This window comes from Microcaecilia unicolor, chromosome 2 (assembly GCF_901765095.1).
Source record: "Microcaecilia unicolor chromosome 2, aMicUni1.1, whole genome shotgun sequence".
Classification (NCBI taxonomy): domain Eukaryota; kingdom Metazoa; phylum Chordata; class Amphibia; order Gymnophiona; family Siphonopidae; genus Microcaecilia; species Microcaecilia unicolor.
The window spans coordinates 401,581,480-401,608,014 of record NC_044032.1 but is presented as its reverse complement, the minus strand read 5'-3'; the positions used below and the strand labels follow the sequence as shown (position 1 = coordinate 401,608,014).

Below are 26,535 nucleotides of genomic sequence, written 5' to 3'. Positions count from 1 at the left end.
GTCAGTGTTCTGGCTTCACCACCATGAATCCATGAACCCTTCAGTGAGTGACTGAGTGACCAGAACGTTGTCTTCAGAATGTTGTGGGTGAGTTTTATTATAGTAGATGCCTCTAAAACTTGGTCGAGTTTAGATAAATATATGTCTAGAAATCTTAAATGGTAGCACTATTACCTGTCTACTAATTCACAAATTTATGGGCCCTGTTTACAAAGGCGTGCTAGCATTTTTAGCATGCTCTAACCATGTAGATGCTCATAATATTCCTATGGGTGCCTACACAGTTAACGTGTGCTTTAGCACACATTATCCTTGTAGGTACCCATAGGAATATTATGGGTATTTATATGGTTAGCACGTGAAAAAAATTTCTAGCACACCTTTGTAAACAGGGCCCTATGTTATATGACTCTGTTGTACATGCAGTATATTATAACAGTGTAAGTTGTTTTATGAAAACTCTTCCAATAAAATTCATGGATTAAAAAAACAAAAAAAAACTTTTGGGCTGTCTTCTGTGTTGCATTTTAACCAAATAGCAGAGGCTTGTGACAGGTGTGGGAAGGGAAAGGAAGCAATGATGTGTGTTCTCCCCCCCCCCCCCCCAAAAAAAAAAAGTCATATTCTTTAAGTGCTGCATATGTTGTGTTTCATAGGTCATCATGCCATCTATGTCGGGGTTCACGTACCAAAAAGTTTCAGGAGAAGGAGACGGCACAGGCGAAGGGCTGGGCACAGGGATAAAAGGGAGAGAGAAAAAGCTGACAACTCAGATGTGGAGAAATCTGACACAGAGAATGTTGATGATGCCAGCGCCAGTATCCTCAAACCACTCAGTAAGTACAGTGCCTTCTTTTTATTTATTTAGTTATTTCAATAGACTTGATATACCACCATAATTTCACAAAGTGCGTCAAGGTGGTTTGCAATAAAACTATGTATTAGAAAGGGAATACAATTTTGTAAAAGGAAGATATAAAGAGAGAATGAAGAAGGAAGGGAGAACAGGACAATTATGAAGACTTCAAATGGAAAGGTGAAAATTAACCAAAGGCAGAGTAAAATAACCATGTGTTGATTAGGGCTCTATACAAGCTGCCAAGGAAGGGCGTTCCAGATATGGGGTCCTAGATAATAGAATGCAGTTTGAATTTGGGCCCAGTTTTTGAGGTGCTCTTGACTTTTGTTTAGATACTGAGTCAATACAGTGTTGCTGATGTCCTTGGCATAGTTCTGTACTGTTTTCAAATAATGCCTATATTAAAAAAAAATCATTTTATTTTGGCCTCTATTAGTGACTCTGCCCTGCTACCAATTGTATAAACTTTGTTAACTCTATGGTTGACAGAACAAAGGGTACTAAATTTAGAATGTTGTCAAATGGGACATTCTGATTCTCTCACTGAGAGTCATGAGATCTATGAAAGTTCTTCTTTACTGGAAAAATTACTCTTGATATGTGCCTGAAAATATCCTAGTGTTATTCATGGGAAGAACTCAGTAAAAAATCAGAAAAAAACATTTATCTCTGTTGTGCATACCATGATAACATCAAGACTGGATTACTGTAATGCACTCTACACTGGTCTGTCTACAGCGGGATCTGCATCAGCTCCAATTGATTCAGAATGCTGCAGCTAGACTAGTAGAAGGCTGTAATGACTTGACTACATTACACCATTTTTGCAAAACCTTCACTGGCTACCAGTACAATACAGGGCCAAATTTAAACTCTGTTGACCTCCAAGGCCCTTAAAGGAAATTGTCCAGAGTACTTGAAGAACAGGATCTCCCTCTACACACTTCCAAGGTCACTAAACTCCTCCCAAGGAGTATCCCTAATCACACCCTTTCCAAAGGACATCACACGATGTGATACCTGCAAGCGAGCCTTCTCCGGAGTAGCCCCCACACTCTGGAATGCACTCTTTGAAAGGCTTCGCTTAACACAAGACTATCTATAGTTCAGGAAGCAGGTGAAAGCTTGGCTGTTCAACCAGGCCTTTAATGGAAGAAGTAACTAACTTGTTAGTCACACACACACAAGGAGTAACACGGGCTGCACATACTATATAGCAGGACATGTTTACCCACTCCTACCCTAGCTAAGATAATGTTCAAGTGCCTTTCTGACCTCATTTGCAACTTTCTTTAAATTAATCCCTTTATTTTCTTACTCATGTTACTCCTTCTATATGTTCCATCTTTGCTTATACCCTATGCTGTCTATGAAAATGTTTTATTATGTATTGTGTTGACATTGTAATGTATATACTATGCCATATTTTGTATTGTTGTTTGAATATTGAATATTTTTACTGCTTTGTCTATTGCTTGTTTGACTTATTCTTGCTATACACCACCTTGAGTGAATTCCTTCAAAAAGGCAGTAAATAAATCCTAATTAATAAATTCAAATGAATACTGAAGCACAAACCTGCAACATTGTGCCTTAGAAGGCAGTTTTCTAAGGCACTTTCATACATAGGTGCTAGAGCTGTGGGTGCTGTGCATGCATGCTTACTACCTCCAATATTAAACAAACTCCCTCACTTTGTCCAAGTAGGAATAATTTTGAAAAGTTAACTCCTATTCTTTCACACATAGAACATGGTTTTATATGGAGTTTTTGAAACTTCCCATCACTTATACCAGGCTGAAAGTGCATTCATGATTTAAAATAATTTTTTTTTTTAATAAATGATAATTTTTTCATTTACATACTGGTAAAATCTTGATAGAAATAATAAAGTTTGGCACAACGATTAAAAAAAAAGAAAATTTAACAACCAAAGGAGATGGAAAGAAAACTTTCAATAGATAGGCAACCCTGATGAAAGTCCACACATCATGAGTTATGTGTGTATGGCCAATACATGCATAAAGGTGCACATTTATCAGAGAGAGGCATTCCTGGGAGACAACTGGGATGTACAGTGCATGGGAAAAGTACCTGCACAAATAGCTGGGAGGATTTGTGTGCATTCTATTCCCAAATCAGTTTTCAGATGGAAGTTCTTCCCTTGAAAACCGATGTAAAGTCTGTGGGGGGAAAAAAAAAGTATCTGCAGACTTTATACATAAACACACATTGTTGAAAATTGTCCCCAGAATCTCTAGATTTAATGAACATCTGGGCGTAAGAAGGATCAGTGATGGGTGGAAAACATTCGTCCTGCAGATTGAAGAGAACTTCTCTTTACCATCTCCAAGGTGCTGATTCAGAGCTGCCTGCCTTGTTTCAAATGTTATTTGAAGATGGGGATTAGGAAGCATTTGTTCTATATGCTGGGCATGCTGAAAAGTGGATAAACACAATAGGAAAGGAGAAATCAGTCTCCATTTACATCCTATTCACTGCTCTTAGGAAAATTGAGAAGCCAGAGTGGAAAGCAAGAAAAAAAAATGATATTTTGGCCAGGGCTGGTGTGCCCCAGTTATATTCAGAATGAAGGTGAATATTGTGGGGCTCAGGGCGTCTTTCAGAAGAAGTAGTATGATAGATTTTTTTTTTTTTTTTTAGCTGCTAAAATTGACAGCTGTCGAATTCAACAAAGTAAGAAACTTTAAAGTAATTTGCTGTGTAAGATGCCAGCGCTGTGTGGGTTTTCGTTGATAATGTGCAGGTCTTTCAGGAACAATCCATGGAAACACCAGTGCACATTCTCCGTTAGCAGCAGTTAATGTAAAACAGGAGCTGGTACTGACCAGTAGCAGACGTTTGCTCTATTGATCCACCTGTCGCATAAGAATATCTGATATACCATATTTACAGCTTCAGAGTGCTTTATGTAAAAAGAAATACAGTACTTTTAATTTATTTCAAATGTGCTACCTATTAGTTTGAAGGAATGCCTTCTGCCCTTAAAAGGGTAAGCAATTGTTCCCTGTTTTATTCATGTTTTGTAGACTTCTATCATATCTCCCGTCAGCCTTTTCCAAACTAAAGTAACATACATAGTAACATAGTAAATGACGGCAGATAAAAGACCTGTACGGTCCATCCAGTCTGCCCAACAAGATACACTCATTTTACAGGGTATGTGATACTTTATACCCGAGTTTGATTTGTCCTTGCCGTTCTCAGGGCACAGACCGTAGAAGTCTGTCCAGCACTGTTCTTGTACTAAGTTGTGAAGCTAAGGTCGAAACCCCTTAAAATTTACACTCCAGCCCATCCATATCTATTCAGTCACGATCAGGGCATAGACCATAGAAGTCTACCCAGCACCGGTTTTGCTTCCCAACTACCGGCATCACCACCTAATCTCCACTAAGATTCCGCAGATCCATTCCTTCTAAACAGGATTCCTCTGTGTTTATCCCATGCATGTTTGAATTTCATTACCATTTTCATCTCCATCACCTCCTGCGGGAGGGTATTTCACATATCCACCACCCTCTCCTTGAAAAAATACTTCCTGACATTACTCCTCTGACCCCTTCAACCTGAATTCATGTCCTCTAGTTCTACTGCCTTCCCGCCTCCGAAAAAGGTTTGTTTGCAGATTAACACCTTTCAAATATTTGAACGTCTGTATCATGCCACCCCTGTTTCTCCTTTCCTCCAAGGTATACATATTCAGGTCAGCAAGTCTCTCCTCGTACGGTTTGCAATGCAAATCCCATACCATATTTGTAGCTTTTCTTTGCACCACTTCCAGTCTTTTTACATCTTTAGCAAGATACGGCCTCCAAAACTGAACACAATACTCCAAGTGGGGCCTCACCAACGACTTATAGAAGGACATAAACACCTCCTTTCTTCTGCTGGTTATGCCCCTCTCTATGCAGCCTAGCATCCTTCTGGCCACGGCCGTCGCCTTGTCTCTTCACCTTTAGATCCCCAGACACCAACACCCCAAGGTCTGTCTCCTGAGTTGAGCTTACTAATTTCTCGCCTCCTATCTGGTATCTCTTTTTTGGGTTTCTGCACCCCAAGTGCATCACTCTACACTTCTTAGCATTAAATTTTAACTCACTAATAAAAGTACTCACACTACAACTTGTATTATCAATTTTTGCAAAATATTATTTTAATTTGTTGTCATATGGATATGTTCATACTTCCTGTCTAACAACATGTAACCTCAGTGCTCCTTACATACTAGTCCAACACCCGCTCACATTCGTTCTTATCTACCATGTTCATCTGTTCCGTCACGCCAATATTCTTAATCATTACAGTTTTAAATATTATATTCAAAATACAACTTTCAATTAGATATGTTCACCAATGTCCATACAGAGACCTCAACTCTGTGCCATGTGTTACTATGATACACAGTAGTCCATATCCTCTAAAATGTCACTAACCACCATATATTCAATGTAATGATTGATGTTATGAACGCATGAGTAGGGAAGGTTTTCCTCTCCTTCTCTGCTGTAATGGCTACTCTTGACAGAGCCATAGCGTTGAGCTAGAGTGAGGCTGCTGAAGAAGCCACCAGTGCGTCAACCTTCAATGTGTTCTTATCTCATCCTGGTCCTCCTAATAATATCTGTACTCCAGTAACTAGAGTATTTTCCACGAAAGTAATAGAATTAAATTTTAACTGCCAGACTCTCGATCATTCTTCTAACATTTGGAGATCCCTTCTCATCGTTTCTACTCCCTCCAGGGTATCCACTCTATTGGCTATTTTCGTGTCATCCGCAAAAAGGCACACCTTTCCTTCCAACCCTTCAGCAATATCTCTCACAAATATATTAAACAGAATAGGCCCCAGCACTGACCCCTGAGGAGCTCCACTGCTCACCTTCCTTTCCTCCGAGCAGATTCCATTTACCACCACTTTCTGCCACCTGTCGGTCAACCAGTTTCCTATCCAGTCCACCACTTTCGGTCCTATGTTCAACCCTTTCAGCTTATTCATGAGTCTTCTATGGGGGACCGTATCAAAGGCTTTGCTGAAATCCAAGTAGATTACATCTAGCGCACGTCCTGTATCCACTTACAAGTGTTAGTGGCTGCCCTCTGGACAAACTTCATTTATTTATTTATTTATTGCATTTGTATCCCACATTTTCCCACCTTTTTGCGGGTTCAGTGTGGCTTACAATATGAGTTGAATGTTGGAAATACAATTTGTTACAGATAGTTATGGATTACATTGTGCAGGGTTAAGCGAAACAATTGAGGTGTCGTTAAGGAATGTAATAATGGAACATAGGCATTGCAACTTTGGAATGAAACAATGGGAGCTTAGATGGCGATAAAAAAGCATGAAGGCATATGGTATATATCTTTCTGTGCGTAAAGGTATGAGTGATGTGATAATACGGGAATGGGAGTTCAGAGGTGAATGTATGATGCATTAGTGAACAGTAAGTGTGGACTTTATGTGTTTTGTTTATATTCTTGAAGTCTCACAAGGGATTTACACAGAAGAACCTTCTGCGGGCCATTCCTTTCCCTGTGCAGTCAAGCATTCTTCTGGCTTTTGTCATCACCTTTCATACCTGTTTGGCCACTTCAAGACCATTATATATGACCACGCCAGGTCCTTTTCTTCTTTGTGCACAGAAGTACTTCATTCCCTATACTGTACTACTCCCTTGGGATTTTGCCAAATTCTGTACTTCAAGTTTCACTGGACCCGTCCTCATATTATCCTCTCCATTCAGGGAGTCTGCCTATTGCAGATTTTTGTCTCATCCACAGAGAAGCAACAAGGAGTAGCCTAACGATTAGAGCAGCAGGTTGTGAACCAAAGAGACCAGGGTTCAAATCTCATGATCGTAACTGAATAGATATGGATGGGCTACAGTGTAAATTTTAAGAGGCTTCAACGTTCGCTTCAGAACTTCTAGTACAAGAAGAGTGCTGGGCAGACTTCTGTGGTCTGTGCCCTGAGAATGACAAGGACAAATCAAACTTGGGTATACATATAAAGTATTGCGTATCATGTAAATTGAGTTTATCTTGTTGGGCAGACTGGATGGATCGTACAGGTCTTTATCTGCCATCGTTTACTATATTACTATTAAACTACTTGTGGCCTTGGGCAAGTCCTTTAACCCTCCATTGCCTCGGGTATAATCTTAGATTATAAGCCCTCTGGGGCTAGGGGAGTACCTACTGTTCTTGAATGTATCTCACCTTGAACCAGCGGCGTAGCCACAGGTGGGCCTGGGCGGGCCAGGGCCCACCCACGTAGGGCTCAGGCCCACCCAACAGTAGCACACGTTTAGCAGTAGCTGGTGGAGATCCCAAGCTCTGCTAGCTGAAGACTTCCCCCTGATGGTAACGGAGACGCTACTCTCCACGATACCGGCACCTGCGCATGCTCAGTTTTCAGCATATGCCTGCTGCAGACTGCCAAGGTGGAAAGAAGCATTTTTCTGCCAGCTGAGATATGTTTTTTTTGTGGTGGTTTTTTTTTTTTTTTTTTTGGGGGGGGGCAGAACATTTGGTGCCCACCCACTTCTTCCCTAGGCCCACCCAAAATCTGTTGGCTGGCTACGCCCCTGCCTTGAACTATCACAGGAAGGGTGTGAGCTAAAAATAAAATAAGTGTTGATAACCTTTTCACTGTATCACTTACAAAAATATTTTTTTATGCTTGTTTTTTGAACATGCTGTACCAACATTTGAGTGGGTAAACCAAACTATGTTTACAATATAATACAATGAAAGCCGAAAACAGAGAATTCCATAGAAAACAGGACAGATTAAAAGAATAGGGTCAGAGAGCAGTATAGATTGAGTAATACCACCTAAAAGAATGGTATCAAGGACAAATCCTTGTGGCACATCACTGGTACAAAGTGCTTTATCCTCAGGGTGAACTAATTTATCACTACAACTCTTTAACAAGTTTCTAAAGCAGAAAGTCACTTTAGAACCTATAACAGCTTTCAAGTTTGTTTGTAAGCTGTCAACATGGAACCATGTCAAATGCCTTTATGAAATTTAAATGCACCACATCTAACACTCTTGTTACCCTGTCAAAGAATTTGAGCAGATTTATCTGACAAGACCTACCTGTAGTGAAACCTGTTCAGCAGGCTTAAACTAGCTGTATAAGTTATCTATATATTTTTACTGCTGTAATTGTCTAGGGCTTATGTTTGACTTATTTTTGCTGTACATCGCCTTGAGTGAATTCCTTCAAAAAGGCAGTAAATAAATCTTAATAAATAAATAGAGAGCCCATGCCTGTTGAGCCTTTCTTCAGAGGGGAGCTGTTCCATCCCCTTTATCATTTTGTCTGCGCTTCTCCTGAAGAGCAATTCACTAACCAGTGTGCATGCATCTGATCACTCTGAGTACATATTCTCACATCCTATATAATAATTCTCACCTCCAACGTTCTGAAGCTGCCTGGGATCCTGACTTCGGCCATGGTCTGCTAGGTGCTGTAGATCAAAATGACATCATGAATCCCACTGATTGGCTGCGCCTTGGGTGAAGTCACCAGCTGGATGCACAGCAACAAACCGCGACCCAGCCAGCAGCAAACAGTGACCCAGGCAGGGGGAGGAATAGGGAAACATGCGGATATTGTTTCCCTACTCCTCCCCCTGCCTAGGAATTGCTCGAGACTGGCTGCAAACATCCCAAAACACCCACGCACACTAACCGCCATCAAAAAACCGCCACTGCCCTCCCTCTCCTCTCCAAGTCCGGATTCGACTGACGGAGAGGACGAAGAGGGAGGACGGTGAGCGAGCGCCTGTGGCGACTGTCCAACGTGGAGGAGGCGGGTGAGGGCTCAGGGCTGCCGTCGGGGTCCAGTGTCGACTCGGAAGAGGGGGGATGGACAGAGCAGCGGGTCCGACTCCAGCGCAGCCGTCATCCCCGTTCACTCAAAACAAACCAAGCAAAACTAGGAGATGCTGCAGGACGTTTAATACACAGGAGTGGAAGTGAGCATCACAAGTCTACGGCAAGCAAGGAAGCCCATTGGTTAATCTCTGTTTCCATTCCCCTACGCAGCCATCATTGCTATACACTCAAAATCAAGCAAACCTAGGAGCTACTGCTTCACATTGGCGTTTTAAAATTGTTGTTCCATCTGAAACAAGTCTAAAGCGGTTTCAGCTGGATAGACAGTGCCTTAAAACGTGGAGGACAAAAGGAGGGGGGAGACAGACAGACCCTGCAACTGGGAGGGAGGGAGGGAGACCGGAAGGGGGAACCCTGCAACTGGGAAAAAGGGAGGAAGGAAGGGAAGGGGGACCCCCCTGCAACTGGGAGGGAGGGGGAGACCCTGCAACTGGGAGACAGACCAGGGGGGGGGGACGACCCTGGAACTGGGAGGGAGGGGGGACCCTGGCACATAGTCTCATTCTCACACACACACTCGCACCCAGTCTCACTCTCTCTCTTTCACACACACACACACTCGCACATTCACTCTGTCTCACACAGTCACTCTCACACACACTCAAACATACACACTCCGAGGAAACCCTTGCTAGCGCCCGTTTCCTTTAAAACAGAAACGGACCTTTTTTACTAGTTAAATATAAATACAAAGAAAGCAGAGAGTAACCACCCCTGGGCTCAGCTAAGCTCTTTAGACAGGTGGCTGCTCCAAACCCAGAGGCTCTCCCATCTTTCTCTTCACATACACACAACCCCTTGTATGAGTCTTCCTGTGCAAAAGAGGAGGACAGTTATATCCAGGGCTCAGGCATGAAGCTGCAATAATTTTAGGAAAGGAAGAAGAAAGAGAAAACAGTGTCACAACTGCATGCTGAAATGGTGTTCCAATATGAATTTACTGATGCACTACGAAGTGAATACAGAAGTGCAGTGGTGTTCAGGTGCAGTTACAACCAGTTCAGTTATGGAAGCTTAGGAGCTCTTTCACCAATTTCACTTTCTCTTCTCCAGTTTGACATTTGGCACATGCACCTCCTCCATTTTTTAAGCTGTTTGAGAAGCTCTATATCCTTTTTCCTCTCTTTCAGGGACCACTTAACCAACCAGAGCTCTCTTCTCGCTCTCGTTTCTTTTCAGATAGTAGAAATATGTATTTTTTGTCGACAAGCAGTAGTTAGGTATACAAGCGGATGACATCATTGCACATTGTCAGGATGGAACTGCTTTCCCAGAGCTCAGAACATAGTGTGAAGTTCTGAGCATGTGGGCCCTTTCCATATGCAGAAATCTCAGCTCCTCAGTTTTATATTTTCTTCTCTGCGGAACAGATGCGAAAACAAAGCTCTCCCCACATTTTTAAGAGCATAGGTGTTGGAATGGGGGAGACAAGTGCCATAGCATTGCCAAAGTTTTCCTTCCCTCTCTCTCCCGTGAAGTATTCCCCTGGGGCAGCAGTGCTACAATGAGCATTACAGAAGATGCATCATGGCTAGCCGGCATGGGGCCTTGAATGTTCTGCTGAAGGCCTGCTTGTTTTCACCAAGGAGGATAGATTGAGAATAAGAGAAGATGCGAGGCTATCTAGTCCTTTATATGGGTTGAAGCCAGTAGGTGTAGTTTGCTGGCAGTAGGTAGGGTCACAAGTACATCCAAAACAATAGCAAATGCTATTGAAAGCAATAGTAAAAGATTATTAGAAATAATGGCCTTCTTATGCATGACCCATCTGTAAAAAGTCAAAAACTGTTCCAGTTGGCTAGGCAGTGCCTTAAAAGGTGAAGGACAAAAGATTTTTTTAAACTTATTTGACTATTTAATTTATTTGAAAGTGTCCCATATGTAGATATAAATATCATGAAATAAAAACTGAATCACTAAAACAGCTTGAAAACTTATTGTAGCTGGTGGAAACAGCACTAATAAAGGCTATATTTTGTGCTCATTTTTCTACACTATTCTATACAATTCAGTAATACATGGCCAACTTTCAGTGAGGATATCCTGTTTACTGATGTATTCATCTTAATTGTTGTTGTAATCTGCCTTGGGAAGCCTGGTGTTATAAAGATTGGAAGTGAAATTAAACTCTTTTTTCATTGGGGCACATGGAATCACATCTTTACCTCATCTCTTTTGTACAAATGATTATTCTATTTTGAGCATGTTTCAGGGACAAGTGGTGTTCATAAGTCAAAATAATAAAAATAAATATTTTCTTTCATGCAGATCTCTCATTTGTTTAAACATAACCAAATGGGCTATAAGTCCCTAATGTAGTCCATCGGTTTTCTTATATTTTGTCCTTGTGTTGACTTATACTGTGCCAAAACTGGAAATACAGTGAGATAGAATAATAGAATTCAGTAACATCTAAAATTTATTAATTAGTATTATAATTATGTTTGCATTTGGGTAATGACCGAGAAAATACTGTTCAAAACTGAATTGAAGAAGAAATAAATATATATCACAGAAATGGAAAACATTGTCACGTTTAGACTGACTCTGGACTTCTACATGAAGGTAGCTCTGCCCTCATTATATAATATCTTTCTTTTAGATAGTAATAAACAATATTAGGTTCATTTTTATAATATACCACTGCATTCCACAAAATAAAAGGAGCAAGTTCCCACAAACCATCTTTCTTTTTTGATCTAGGCACAGGAAAAAAAAAGATTTGAAATGCTCCCAGGTTTCAACCAAATTCATGTTTAATGTGGGATATAATGCCATAAATAAGTAAATAAATAGATATATAGAAACTCTGATGGTTAGAAACCTGATTCTTAGAACATGTTGTATGTTTTAGTGGCCCTTTAACAGGAGAAAAAAAAATCTCTGCCCAAATATAACACTTGCTAGGGTGTCCCTATAACCAGCCCCTCCAAATGACACACTGATTACGATTTATAACAAGTTACTACTCTATCTATGAAAAGTTATTCCGTTATTGTACTTCCTCTGTGTACATCCCTATGCACAAGCTGGCATGTTTGAAAATATAAGTGAGATGAAATAAAAATTCAACAATAAAGACCTACCTACTCCAGACCCCTGTCCTCCGAACCGCAGGGTGTCCTCCCAGCACATACCTGAAGCCACCCTGATGGTCTAGTGGAATCTTTGGGGCAGAAGGATCCCCAGTTTTTCCTGCACACTGCCGGTGCCGACCCTCTTGCTGTCGCATCTTCTTTAAAATGGCTGCCGAGACTTACAACGGCATCCTCACAAGATTTCAGCTGAAGTCTCACAAGGCCACCACTGGAAGTCTCAGCAGCCATTTTTAAAGAACGATGCGGCAAGAAGGGGGTTAGCGCCGGCAGCAGGTGGGAAAGACTGGGGATCTTTCCTGCCCTGAAGACTCCACTACACCACCAGGGTGGCTTCAGCCAGGTATGTGCCGGGGCCATGCGGCTTGGGCGAGGAGAGGCAACCAGGGAGTGGAGGGAGCCCTGCATTTAACAACCAGCTTGCAAAATCTGTAAAAACTTAACAGCCGGCTTTTGTGAGCCGGTGCGAGCTGGCTCCAGCACACCACTGTTTGGAGGGAGCAGGAGGTGGCAAGTCTTGAGCATGGACAGATGCTTAGGGCCCTATGCCAGTCAGTCACAATATATCTTCTGTAATGCTGATTGTAGTGTTGCTGTCCCAGGGGAAGGGAGGTAAGACACTGGACACTTTGTAGGAGGGGTGAAGTGGAATGAAGGAGAAAGATGTTTGAGACCACGGAGATAGGAGGAAGAGAGATACTGAAGACGATTGAGGGGGGAGGGATTTGAGAAGTAGGTAGGGAGGGGAGGTAAATGTTGAATGCCATGGAAGAGGGGCATGGAGAAGTTGCTGGATTATGGAGATCCTGGGGGTGGGTTTGGAGCAGAGCATGGGTTCCCCAAACAAAAAGGCATTCCACTGCCTCTGTCTAAGAGATCTTTACCTCTGTGTCTTCCAACATCATTGTTCAAAATTTTGTATTTTCCCATTTTCATCTTAAAAAAAAAAGACATTTTAATTTTTTTACATCATATCTTAGTTAGCTCAGGGGCTTGTCTGCAAAGTGACAGCACCATCTACAATGTAGATCCCCACTCTGTGTGCCTAGTTTGCCCAGGTGTTGACCACGATTTAGCAGAGTGTCCATGCCTTTCCAGACAAGAAGTCATCCTTCTCCACTTCAGAGGTATTTAGCAAGGCAGTCTATTCATAGACCGCCGGGATCAACAACGAACTTCCTCTGCACAGATATTGGTCAACTGTGCCCTGCATATCAGTTCCCTTTACTTACAACATACATCCTCCTTCTTGCACAGCAGCCCCTGAGGTCTAGTGGTAAAGGAGCAAGACTCATCACTGGCCACAGCATAGAAGAGGCTCTTGGAGGTTACCAAGATGAAAGTGCATTTGTTACAAGAAATGATTTATTTTGGGGGAAAGAGCTCTAGAGCACTCACTACTGTTTATAATTTAAGAGCAGGCGCTGTATTTATAAGTTTTAGGATATTGATTTCTCCACCAATCACCAAAGGTGATAATTGCAATATTGCAATAAATTAAATAAATTAAGTATATATATCTAAAAGATACCATATAAAGAGACCGTATTTTTAGCTTCAAACAGGTTGATTTAATATACAAATCATGTAAATAATATTGCAAACCAAACGAGAGGTAGGTCTTACAGATCTTTACAGATAATCTGTGCTTAAGTAAAGTAAAGTAGCAGGTCTAGATCAAAAGTTATGTTACTTACAAGCCCTTATTACATAGTACGAACAGCATGAGGTAAGCACATGTTTGCAGAAAAGGTCCTCATAGCAGGCAGGTGGGCTGCAGGTCAGGTCCCAAGAGTGAGCATCAGGTTCCAAGAGAGAGCAGCAGGTCCCAAGAGCGTGAGCTGGGCTGTTTCCAGGCCTTTTATAATGTTAGCAGAGAAGCATGGTGTGTGCATGTCCTGGATATTTTGCAAGGCATTATGGTTATTGTAGTCTGTTCACATGGTCACATTATAAGTCTCTCCTTTCTGCAGATGTCCTGACGTCCATTTGTCTGATAGATGATGGGAGGGGGCAGGTATACCTCTGATGACAGGCAAATGTTTTGTTTATGCTTTTCCTCTGAGTTCTTTGTTTTCAATGGGGTCTCCAGACTTTCTGTCTCTTGGGTCTTTGGTTTTCGGAGATGTCTGGATGGAGTATTCAGGTACCCACCTTAGTCAAGCTTTTGTTAGGTGGGAGGGCAGAGGAAGCTATATATCTCTCTTTTGTCTTTAAGTGTTTGTAATTGACTATCCCTGCTATCAAAAGTCCCCAGGAGAAAGGGAGGGGGAGAGAGGGGCTTGAAATGAAACTATTTTCTCTGCTGTAGTTTAAAACTGTATTTTTAAAGCTGTATGTTTGTATTGCTATATATGATCCAGCAAAATATCATGCTATATATTTCAATAATAAACTGATACCATTACACATTCATCTGAACAGTGCTTGTACAGAGCTTCAACAGCGCAGGATCCTGATAACTCACTAGTGCTGAAGCTTCTGGCTGATGTTCTCTGTTCACTATAATTCACTATTTTACACAATCACAGCCATCCTCATGGCAGCACGACAATCTGCTAGAGCTGTGATCCCTTTCTCTTGTCAGTACAGATTGGCAGTATCTTCCAATTTACAGCACAGATTAGCTGTAGCTGCTTTAGCGCAGGACGTTGTTTTTCCCTAGCGGCAGAAATCTGCTACCAGCTACCACATGGGGCCTAATCAGTGCAAGTACACTCATCCCAATTTTTTCCCATGGACATAGGACTGCCAGGACTCCATATCTGGTTTTATCATCAAAACTGAGTGATCCATTATCAGAAGATTCCTATTATAGTAGATTACCGTTGCTTGCTCCTTCAGTGCATTGTCAGAACATAAGAATAGCTATACTGGGTCAGACCAGTGGTCCATCTAACCCAGTATCTTGTTCTAACATTGGCCAATCCAGGTCATAAGTACCTGGAAGAATACCAAATAGTAGCAACATTCCACGCTACCGACCTTGGGGCAAGTAGTAGCTTCCCCCATGTCTGTCTAAATAGCAGACTATCAACTTTTCCTCCATGAACTTGTCTAAATCTTTTCTAAACCCAGATATGCTAACTGCTATTATTACATCCTTTGGCAATGAGTTCCAGAGCTTAGCTATTTGATGAGTGAAAAATACATATGGGAAACACTCACAAATTTAGAGGGCCACATGAATGTTAGTACTATCCCTAGGGAGCCATGCACAGAAAATAAACAAATGTGCCATATAATTGACTGCCAACAAAACTCAATGTGATGACTGAATGAACATAAATTATTAATAGAATGGTCTGTTACTGTATACTTCTGCCTTTCCAAACATTTGCTAAGACTGTCAAATAAATCATGTGCCGTTGTTGTATCCTTCAACGGTTCCACTGGTAATACAACTCTGGTTAATGACATTTGTGTGGGCTGTCTTCTGTGTACAGGCCACATAAAATTCAGTTACGGGCTGTAGGTTGCCCACCCCTGCATTAGATCATGTCAGATGCTGTATTTATTTATTTAATTTATTGCATTTGTATCCCACATTTTCCCACCTATTTGCAGGCTCAATGTGGCTTACAGAGATTTGTTATGGCGTTGCCAATCCAAGTTATCAGATACAATTGGTACCTTTCACAGGCCCTACAATACTTAGGTATATAAGGCTTCATCCTTAAAAAATGTACAAATGGGTAAAAAAATTACATAGCCTGTAACACAGTCATTTTTATTTTATTTACCATGTTTATAATCTGCCTATACCTAGGCGGAGTACAACAGAGTATGCATAAGCATAAAACAAATATGTAAATTAAAACAGATCATCCTGATTAAAAAAAAAATCAAAACATCTCAAGTGCTGACTGAATTGTGGCCCGAGTGAATTGACATAATCAGCCTTTCCCAGATTAGCATAGTTTACTTAATACATGTGGAGGGGCATAATCGAACGTCGTTGGCCAAATAGATCGCCGGCGATCTATGTTGGCGGCACTACAGCTGGCCGGAACCGTATTATCGAAAAAGATGGCCGGCCATCTTTTTTGTCGATAATATGGTTTAGCCCGGCCAAATGCCGTGGAGTTCGCCGGGTTTGAGATGGCCGGGTTTGTTTTTCAGCAATAATGGAAAGTTATGTCGGCCATCTCAAACCCCGGCCAAATTCAAGGCATTTGGCCATGGGAGGAGCCAGCATTTTTAGTGCACTGGCCCCCCTGACATGCCAGGACACCAACCAGCCACCCTAGGGGTCACTGCGGTGGACTTCAGAAAAGCTCCCACATGCATAGCTCCCTTACTTTGGGAGCTGAGCCCCCCAAACCCACTACCCACAAATGTACTGCACCCACTAAAATTGCTCCAGGGACCTGCATACAGCCTCTAGGACTTATTGCTGCTGTATAACTTTGGCACACCAGTTCACACCTGAAGACTAATCTCTCTGAAAAAGTCCTTTCTTGAAGTAAGCACGTTTACTCACAGTTAACTGCAGATCAGAGGTTGTGCCCCACTGGCAAAGAGTCCCCTGGTACTAAGATTAGCAGTAGTTCAGAGCTGGCACAATGGTGTACAGTGCCCTCTTTCAGCACCATTCAACGTAAGAACTATGTTCTCTAACGTGGGTAACACAGGAAAGGGAACTAAAACTGGCTTACAAAAATGGCCACTACCGTATGGACTACAACAGGAAACAAAACTGGGCACACTCTGACCCAGTTAGCAGGGGGGAAAAGCACCATGGGAGTAAAGCCCAGTACCCTACACCCACCACAATGCATTGCTAATGTGACTCTGCAGGGCACCTAACAGAAAAGGTGTCACACTCACCCGAGAGCCACATCGCAACCAGGGAAAGGCTGTCGGAGGATACAACACATTCTGCTGTCATGGAGGTGGGTACGGCATTTGAGGCTGGCAAAAAAGGTTTTTAGTTTTATTTTTTTAGTATGGAAGGGGGTTGGTGACCATTGGGGGATTATGGGGAGGTCATCCCCCATTCCCTCCAGTGGTCATCTGGTCAGTTGGGGCACCTTTTTGAGGCTTGGTCGTGAAAATAAAAGGACCAAGTAAACCCGGCGAAATACTGCTTAACGCCGGTTTTTTTTTTCATTATCGGCGAAAGCCGGCCATCTGGTAGCCACGCCCATGTCCCGCCTTCGCTAATCTACCGACACGCCCCCTTGAACTTTCGCCGGCGAAGCGACGGGAAAGCAGCGATGCTGTCAAAAATGCCGCTTTCAATTATACCGATTTTGCCGCTTTTAAGAAATCGCTGGCCATCTCCCGATTTGTGTCGGAAGATGGCTGGTGATCACTTTCGATTATAAGCTGGATAGCTAACCCATATGCATGTTAAACTGTAATTCATTATGTTCATTGATCATAGTGGGGCTAACAGTTATAAACAGTAATAATAATCATAGACCAAGTAATTTTTCTGTAACCATAGACCTGTGTAAATAAAATAGGCCTTTAGCTTTTTGTTAAAAACAGAAGTATCAGACAATACTGGTAAATATTGTAATAACCAGAGGGGTAGCTCTCAGAGTATAGAACCTGTTCCCAGCAGAGACTCTCTGGCAGAGAGTTCACTAGTTTAGGCCAAACACAAGTACCCAAGGTAGATTGGAATATCTGGCCTGCTAAGTAATACCTGCTAGAACCAAAGGGAGGCTGGAAAGGAGAGGGGCAGCTAAAAGCACCTTGGGAAAAAGCCTTCGACAGGCAGCAGCACAGCAGCCTGGAAACAACACTTCCCTTGAGCCACAGGAGGAAAACATGGAAGTTGTGGAGGACTGGGAGTCCTGTCCTGAGTAGCTAATGGAGGTTACCACAGAGTGAGCTTCGGTTTAACTGTGACTTTGAATTTCAATTTGCTGTTTTTTAACAACTAGTCCAGTGGGTGGCTGCCAGGTGACCTGAGTTGTAAAATTCTGACAAGTGGGTAGTGGGCATGATTGAAGATGGTTGTGGCTTGGAGTAGGAACATCTATCCAGGGCAAGTATTAATGACATTAGGAGGGCTTGGGACTTGTTTTAAGATAGACTTGAACTGAGCCAAACAACATGAAGCCCAGATGTCAAGCCTCTTAAGACTTGTGAACTGTAAAGTCTCAATATCTTGAAGTATAACCTTGGCACACCAACTCACACCTGAAGTCTCTTTATTTTCTGAAGTTTCCTGTATTGAATAATAAATACAGATAATTTACTCACAGTCAGATGTTCAGAAGTGTTTCCTTATGGCACAGAGATTCTGTAATTCTGAGAGCTGTATCAGTGGTTGGAGGTAGAAATCTGAAGAAAGGCTGCTTTATTGCAGAGGTGGGAAAATAGTTGAACAGGTAGAAGTAGCTCAGAGCTGGGTGACTGGAAAGTGCAATATCTCATTAGGAAGATATATTTAAGTGAAAAAAACAAGTTCATTCAAGGATTTAGCAGGACAAGTGCTGTCTGAAGCAAGATGGAGAATGCCTCATGAAGAGAGAGAGAGAGGCCAAGAAGGGCTCACACAGGCCCAGGGAGGAGGGGGTAAAGAGACCAATGGGGACAGTGCCTGCCATCAGGTAGAAGGGTGGTCCAAGAGAGCAGCCCTCGATTGGAGGGAAAGGTCATACCTGGCTGACCTCTCAGGACAGAGATAGTAAGAATGACCAGAAAATGATAGGTAGACAAAGGAGCCAAGCTTGGCTGAGAAAGAGAAGTGGTCTAGGCAGCAGCACAGACCAATAGTAACAGTCCTTATACAGACAGGCAGGTGTGGTTGCATTACCAGTGAGACTACATTACACACAGTGCATTGCTCACATATCTTTGCAGTGAGAACTGCAGCAGTAAAAATCCTTAGAAGTGAACAGTAAAAACATTAAACACATTGTAGGGTCACACTATAAACTAGTGCAAGGCTGTCGGAGGACGGAGGAGGTCAGAACACAGACTGCTTGCTGAGCTTTTGCTTTTGGCTTAAGCAGGGGCGAAAACAAAGGTCTTGCTTGGGGAATTATTCTGTCCTCCTTAAGAAACGTTGTTTGGCCTCTGTAATTCTTCAAATTCATTACCTGAAATAAGGGAGTTTTTTTGTTTTGAAATTGGCCATTTTGGATTGAGACCTGCTGGAAAAGAAGAAAAACCTGGTGTGGATTTTGGGGGACTGAACTGTTCTATGGAACCTAGTGGAGAAAAGTGTTTTGTGAATTTTCAGGACTGCAGACACCCTTAGCAAATGACAATATCCAGGAAAGTGATTCCATCCTTCCAGCCCTGATATTAATCACCTTCCCAAAAGATTATCAAACATGGAAAATTCCACTTAAACGTATTTGTGTGCAGAATGTTGACATTTTTTACGCAGAATTTTAATTTTGGTGCAGAATTCCAGCAGGAGTATACTTCATTTCACATCCATGTTTGTGCTAAAATAGACAGAAATTATTGTAAGCTGTGTTTTCACGATAGAGGGATACACTTCTGTTACCCCAGATATCACCAGGGTATGTACACCGGCATCACCTCACTGAAGTATCCTTATCTTAACTGCTATGTCTGAGTAACACCCTTCTTGAGCTGCACCTGTGTGAGAAAGATTGACACAGAAAAATGTTAATGGAAACAGGTTAAACCTTTTTTTTAAACATATTTATCTGTCCCACCTATATGAAAAGGCAGTTTTGCAAAGGACCTAAAAAAAGTTATCATAGGATTGTGAGCTACTTTCCTTTCACACACACACCCAAGATAATTTATGACTTACAGGTAGTAAGTCAGACTTTAAGCCTTCTGTTACACCTATGCAAGCATTTTAATAGCCAGTAACCCAGGGCTTCTCAAACTGAGGGTCATGACCACAAAATCCGCAGTTTGGACCGCAACTTACATGTAGCAAAAATAAATAAATAAACCAGCCCATGTCTACTGATGAGCTGTTACTATAATTAGGCCTGCTGAGGCTCCATGGAAGGCAGGGGGAGATGGCAGCTTTGGCTGTGAAACTGTAGCAGGGTTGGGAGCCACAGCATGGATGAAAGGTTGACCTCTAGAGGTTATGAACTTTCTGAAGCTGCGATAATGGGGTTAAGGTCACAGAAAGTTTGATGATCACTGCCATAACCATTTCTGAAAAGACATCTCTATGATTGCATTTATGTAGTGCTTCCATTTCACATTAGAAGAAATTCAGGGGCCCTTTTACTAAACTGTGCTGTTATGAAATGCCTATCCACCCACCCGCCTGGTGTTACCCCGTGGTCACTTAGAGGGTCTATCCCCAGCACATCTCAGGTCTGCCTGCTGCTTGTGCTCTATACTAGCACCCTCCTCCCACCAACTGGGTCACAACTGCCTCTGGGCGAGTCTTCCGCTCTCCAGTTATCCCAGTGATTTCTAGGTTACTGGAGCCACACTCCCAGTGGTCACATAGTTCCCAGAAAGCACGCATAGACCCAACACACAAACCACCAGGATTCTATATCTTTCCGGACAGGCAGAACGAACAAACAAACAATTGTGTTTATTCTCATAAAAATTGAACAGTGGAACAAAATAGTGCAAATAGGCAAACAATAAGAGGTAACTGAAATATGGATCAATTATAACTAGGGTTACCATATGGCTCCAGAAAAAGGAGGACAGATTGAGCCAGTCTGGTTTTACTTCCTTTGCTTTCAATGGAAGCAAAACCCGGAAAGGATCAATGTGCCCTCCTTTTTCTGGAGCCTTATGGTAACCCTAATTATAACACTAACTAAACATTTGCATACTGGCTAAACAGTACCTGGGAAGATTAGGACATATAATTCACCGAGCCTCCGCAAAGAGATTTGTCTCTCTTTCTTCCTGGCTAAGACTGAACTCAAAACCAGTAAAGTCCAAATGAGATAAGCTCCTGGGCCAATCAGAGCCCAGTCAGCAAGATTTCAGATATATACTGCTTCTTGTTTATGTTAAAGAAAAAGAACACCATCTGCTGGCCAAACAGAAGAAATACACTTCAGATATAACCAATGCAGGAAAATATCCAATATATTTTACAGGCTTAAAATACTGTTTCTTCACACCTCCCCCCCTTAAGAGAGACCCCGGACTGCAGCATTTACAGACCGCTGATCGGGTCTTGATGGTACAGTGTCAGGATGGTTCTGACTCTTCCTTTCTGGAGAGGCCATCAGCATTACTGTGTTCACTGCCGTTCCGGTGCTGTATGCTGAAGTTGTACACTTGCAGGGACAGGCTCCACTGGAGTAGCTTCCCATTCTCTCCTGAGACCCTCTTCAGCCAGACCAACGGATTGTGATCTGTGATGACAGTAAAGTCTCGCCCATACAGATATGCTTGTCACTTCTTGAGGGCCCACTAAGGCCATACACTCCTTTTCAACAGTGACATAGGCTACCTGTCTGTCAAGGTGCTTGCGACTTAGATACACAATGGGGTGCTCCTCCCATCTGCTATTCACTTTACTAAGTACAGCCCCAATGCAATATGCCAAAGGTATCAGTCTGTACCACAAATCTTTGCAGGTAGCCAGGTGCAGCTAGAGCTGGATTGGTAGCTAATGCTGTCTTTAATGACTGAAGGCTGCTTCACACTCTGTGGACCAGGTAAATATTTGAGGTAGTCTCTTAGGTCAGTTAGGGGCTTGGCTATGGTGCTGTAGTGAGGCACAAACTTCCTGTAATACCCCAGCACTGTTCCAAGGAAGGCCAACAGTTGCTTTTTAGTTTGGGGAGTGGGCCACGTTTATATAGCTTCCACCTTAGCTGGTTCAGGTTTCAGCTGTCCACATCCCACTCTGTGCCCTAAATATTGCACTTTTGCCATCCTCACCTGGCATTTGCTGGGTTTTATAGTCAGGTGGGCCTCCTTGATCAGGCGGTCAGCCCAAGTCTGGCTGTACATAGCAATATCATCACAATAAGCCCTGCTATGTGCCTGGAGTCCATCTAACAGACGATTCACTAAAGACTGAAATGTACCAGGGGCATTTTTCATTCCAAAAGGCATTACAGTAAACTCATACAGACCAAATGGGGGTAATAAATGCCGATCGCTCCTGAGCAGCAGCTATTAGGGGGAATCTGCCAGTACCCACGGCTAAGGCCCATTGTAGTCAGGTACTGGGCCCCAGCTAAATGGTCTAGTAACTCGTCCGTCTGGGGCATTGGATAGGCGTCAGATACAGTACTCTCATTAAGTCTCCTGTAATCCACACAGAAGCGGGTTGTGCCATCTTTCTTGGGAAAAAGAACTACAGGAGAGGCCCAGGGACTATGAGACTTCTTGATAACACCTAGGGCTAGCATCTCATCAGTCTCCTGCTTAATTTGCCTCCCCACCTCAGCAGATATTCGATAGGGACCCTGCTTCAGTGGGTCATGGCCACCCATGTTTACCTTGTGATTAAATGAATGCCTGAGGGAGCCATTTCTTACTGCAGCTTAGTAAAGGACCCCGTAAAATCTAAAAATAATATTCAAATATATATTAATATTCCACAGCAAGAAATTACAATTCATCTTCCCCTCTTTTAAAATACTGCAATGTTCCATCTATAAAACCCACTAAAAGCTTCCATACTCTCTAAAGATGTACACTGTAACATACTAGATGACAGCAGATAAAGAACCATACGGTCCATCCAGTCTGCCCAACAAGATAAACTCATAGCATAAGGTATAATCTGATACTACATATGCATACTTGATCTTGATTTGTCCTTGCCATTTTCAGGGCATAGCAGGTGCAGACTGACAGTGATCTGGGCCAAGGGCAATAAGGATCATTGGGGCCCCCCATCCCATCCTACTCAGATCACTGGTTCTTTTTGTTACTATGTGCTTGTAACCCATGCTATACTTGAGCTTACATTTAGGAAAATACGTAGTAAAATCCATCTCAAATCCTTAACACACATGTATCTACACCCGGAGCAAAAACATTTTCCCCAACATCCATCATTATGGGGTTTGCATATATAAGACATTACTTACATATTTAATTACATATAAGTAGTGGATTTTGCAAATGTGCACATCTGTGGGCAGCTAATTAAGGATCTGAGGTTCAAAAACATTCGGAAAAAAAGAGATGTGTTTTCCCGTTTGGTATTGAAAATCAACTATTCCCTCAAGCACTTCTCCAAAGCCCAAGGGAAAAGGATAAGTTAGCTTGGAGATTTGTGACTTTACAGTTGCTGTAATTTTTCCAAACTGTCCCCCCTGTTTACTATACCACGCTAGCACTGACATAGCCCATTGACTTTGAATGGGCTGTGTAGGCATTACCGCGCAACTTAGTAAATAGGGGGTTTTATGTTTTCTGTCATTTTAAAATATGAAATTTACATCAATACATGTATTTATATGAGTGCCCAAACCACACCGACTTTGAATCTCAGCATGCTTTTGCTCATATACATATATATTACCTGTTCTAAAATTGCTGTTTATATGTATAGCCCAGTTTACAAGTGTAAATGGCATTTAAGATTTCTGTCTTCCATTCACATTTTGCAGTATTATATTAAAGGGCCAGTCATTAACACAATATCCTGGTGCATGTGCTCTAGTGAACTTCCTATAAGGGTTTTTTGTTTTAAACTGTGGCCTACTCTCATCACCTTTAAAATTTTTTTATTTATTTATTTTAATTCTGAGTTTGGCTCACCTTTTCACTGGCAACACAAAGTGAGTTATAAGTAGGTATGGTAGGTATTTCCAGTGGTGTGCTGGAGCTGGCTCACACCGGCTCGCTAGAGCCGTTTGTTATTTTTAAAAGAAATTTGGGAGCCGGTTGTTAAACTTTAACAACCGGCTCCCAAAATTTGGGCTGAGATGGCTCAGGTCCCTTCCTGGCAGCGTCGGCTCCAGGTGCCCTGTGGCTGAACGTCTCACTCTGAGTCTGACCCTTGCAGCAAAACAAAAAACAGCATGAAACTGTGCGCGCCGCTGCTGGCTCCCTTCCTCCTCCCTCTCCAAAACAGGAAGTTGCATCCTGAGGGGAGGGAGGAGGCAGGAAGCCGGCAGCAGCACATGCAGGGCTACTGCCCCACGCACAGTTTCATGCTGTTTTTTGTTTTGCCTGCCGCAAGCGTGAGGATCGCAGCTCATGGTTCCTACTTCAGGCCGCTGAAGTACAGGCCTGGGAGGAGAAAGGAAGCCAGGAGCAGCGCATGCAGGGCTGCAGCTCAAGGAGGTTAGATTGAGAACAGGAGACGCATTAAGTCAAGATTCCTTGGAGGTTTGTCTCTTTCCCCTACCCTGCGCAGTTGTTATCCCAAACAAAGCAAACAGTCTTTTGATTTGCCGCATCCAATGTTGGTAATATTTTTATTTCATCTCATATGTTCAAACATGCCAGCTTTTCATAGGTAGAGTAGTAATTTGTTATAAATCGGGTAAGTAATGTGGCATTTGGAGGAGGGGCTGGTTATAGGGACACTGTAGCACGTATTGTATTCGTGCAGAGATTTTTTTTTCTCCTGGTAAAGGGCCACTAAAACAGGCATCATGTTATGAGAATCAGGTGCTCAGCATCCAGAGTTTCTGTCTCTTTACTTACTTATTTTAAGTTATTTATGACATTTATATCTCACATTAAACATGAATTAGGTTGAAACCTGGGAGCATTTCAGATCTTTTTTTTTTCCTGTGCCTAGATCAAAAGAAAGATAGTCAGCATCCCTGCCAGTAAAGGTATGCCTAGCATGCCCGCATGAGGAACAGAGGGGAGAGTGAGGAATGCGTTGGCCCCCAATCCAGCTCATCCCCCCCCCCCAAAATGTACGGCTGGCTATGCCCGGAGAGAGAGCCTGTTGTTAAAAGTTTTCCAGCACACCACTGGGTATTTTTCCCTGCCCCAAGAGGACTTACAAACCAAGGACTTAATTTATTAAAGTGCATGTAGAGTATCTATTTCCAGCATTTGATTTCAAGTAATCAGTAAAATGGTGAGGTAGCCGTGTTAGTCCACTTTTAAAGGTAATATATAGAAATAAATAAAATAAAATATAAAAAATAAGATGGTCCCTTAACTGAAGGCATGTTCTAATACAATTATTATTTGCGATATACTTAAAAAAAAAAAAAGGCCCCCTTCCTCTCAACCCACTTTCCCCTTAGGTTTGGAAGAAGACTACTCTCCAGGGGCGTATCTGCGTGGGGCCTCAGGGGCCTGGGCCCCCGCAGATTTTGCCCTGGACCCCCCTACCGCCATCAACCCTCCCCCGCTGCCGTTGCTTACTTTTGCTGGCGGGGGACCCCAACCCCCGCCAGCCGAGGTCCGCTTCCACCTGCCGCTGCCTTAAAAACTACTTCTTCAGCCGGCGGGGGACCCCAAACCCCCGCCAGCCGCCCCGCGGTGTTTAAAGATCATCTTCGGCCTCCGTGGCCGTGCTGCTGTTGATAGGAGGCGCTGTTGAATACACTTCGGAGTCTGACGTCGCAGCACGTACAATGTACAACGACGTCAGACTCCGAAGTAGATTCAACAGCTCCTATCAACAGCAGCATGGCCACGGAGGCCGAAGATGAACTTTAAACACCGCGGGGCGGCTGGCGGGGGTTTGGGGTCCCCCGCCGGCTGAAGAAGTAGTTTTTAAGGCAGCAGCAGGTGGAAGCGGACCTCGGCTGGCGGGGGTTGGGGCCCCCCGCCAGCAAAGGTAAGCAACGGCAGCGGGGGAGGGTTGGCGGCGGGAGGGGGGTGGAGAGAGTCATTGGCGGCGGGGGGAGGGGCTAAAATGTGCCCCCTCCCTCTGGCTCTGGCCCCCCCTACCGCCGGAGTCCAGATACGCCCCTGCTACTCTCCAAGTTTTTATTGAATCATACAGTAGATAAATGTGAGTTAAACATATTAACACAAGCACCATTATTTTCCAGAGTGTTTATTTACTATTAACTTGCATTAAATGCAAATTAAGAGACACAGATTGGTAAATCTAGCCCCGAGTTTGTACCTCAGGGCGGCAACAGCATGTGTAGTCACTTGCCCTTCAGATTCTTTGGATGCCTTCCAGACCTGGAGATCAGCTTTATTAAAAACCAACTATCACCAGCCTGTGCTGCAAGCACCACAGTATGGAGAAGCCGAATCCCTCTCTCTCCAGGTCTAGGACCAGGACTGGGACACCCCCCCTCTCTCCCGCTATTGTCTGGTGCAAATCTGTAAGAAGAAGAGGCCTGATCCTCTGCGCTGACACTGGAATATCCCTTTGCTGCTGTCCGCCCTTCAGGAAGAATGAAGTTATATTAGAAGGGGGAAAGGCTGCAGCAAAAATGAGAAGTTCTGGCATCAGTGCAGTGGGTCAGGACTTAGGCGAATAAGTGTGCCGTGCATACTCGGTTTCTTCTACTTACAGAATTGCACCAGACAAGAGTGTTAGCGGGACAGGGAGAGGGTGTCCTGATCTCGGACCCAGAGAATACGTAGGGGAGAGAGGGATGTGGGAGGGAAGTACTGGACCCCGAACTGCCTTGGGCCCTCAGGCACTGCCCAGTTGCCCGAACTATCAGTACAACCCTGGGGCACAGACTAGAAGTTTCACGGCACTAGCCTTATTCTCCAACTATCGAAGATGTCATTGAAGCCCACTCCAGCCCATCCAAATCTCTCCAGCCACAATTGGGAGACAGACCTTAGAAGTCTGCCCAT

General features: G+C 43.1%; 1 protein-coding gene across 2 annotated transcripts in view; it reads left to right on the top strand.

Moving 5' to 3' along the window:
• The window catches only part of SLC4A4 (solute carrier family 4 member 4), a 490,468-nt gene that overhangs the window by 116,369 nt on the left and 347,564 nt on the right, over positions 1 to 26,535 (top strand). For both annotated transcript variants that reach the window (XM_030190631.1, XM_030190632.1), the window contains exon 3: positions 657 to 836. In XM_030190631.1, the coding sequence (XP_030046491.1) occupies positions 657 to 836 (180 nt within the window). The remainder of the gene's footprint in view (positions 1 to 656; positions 837 to 26,535) is intronic.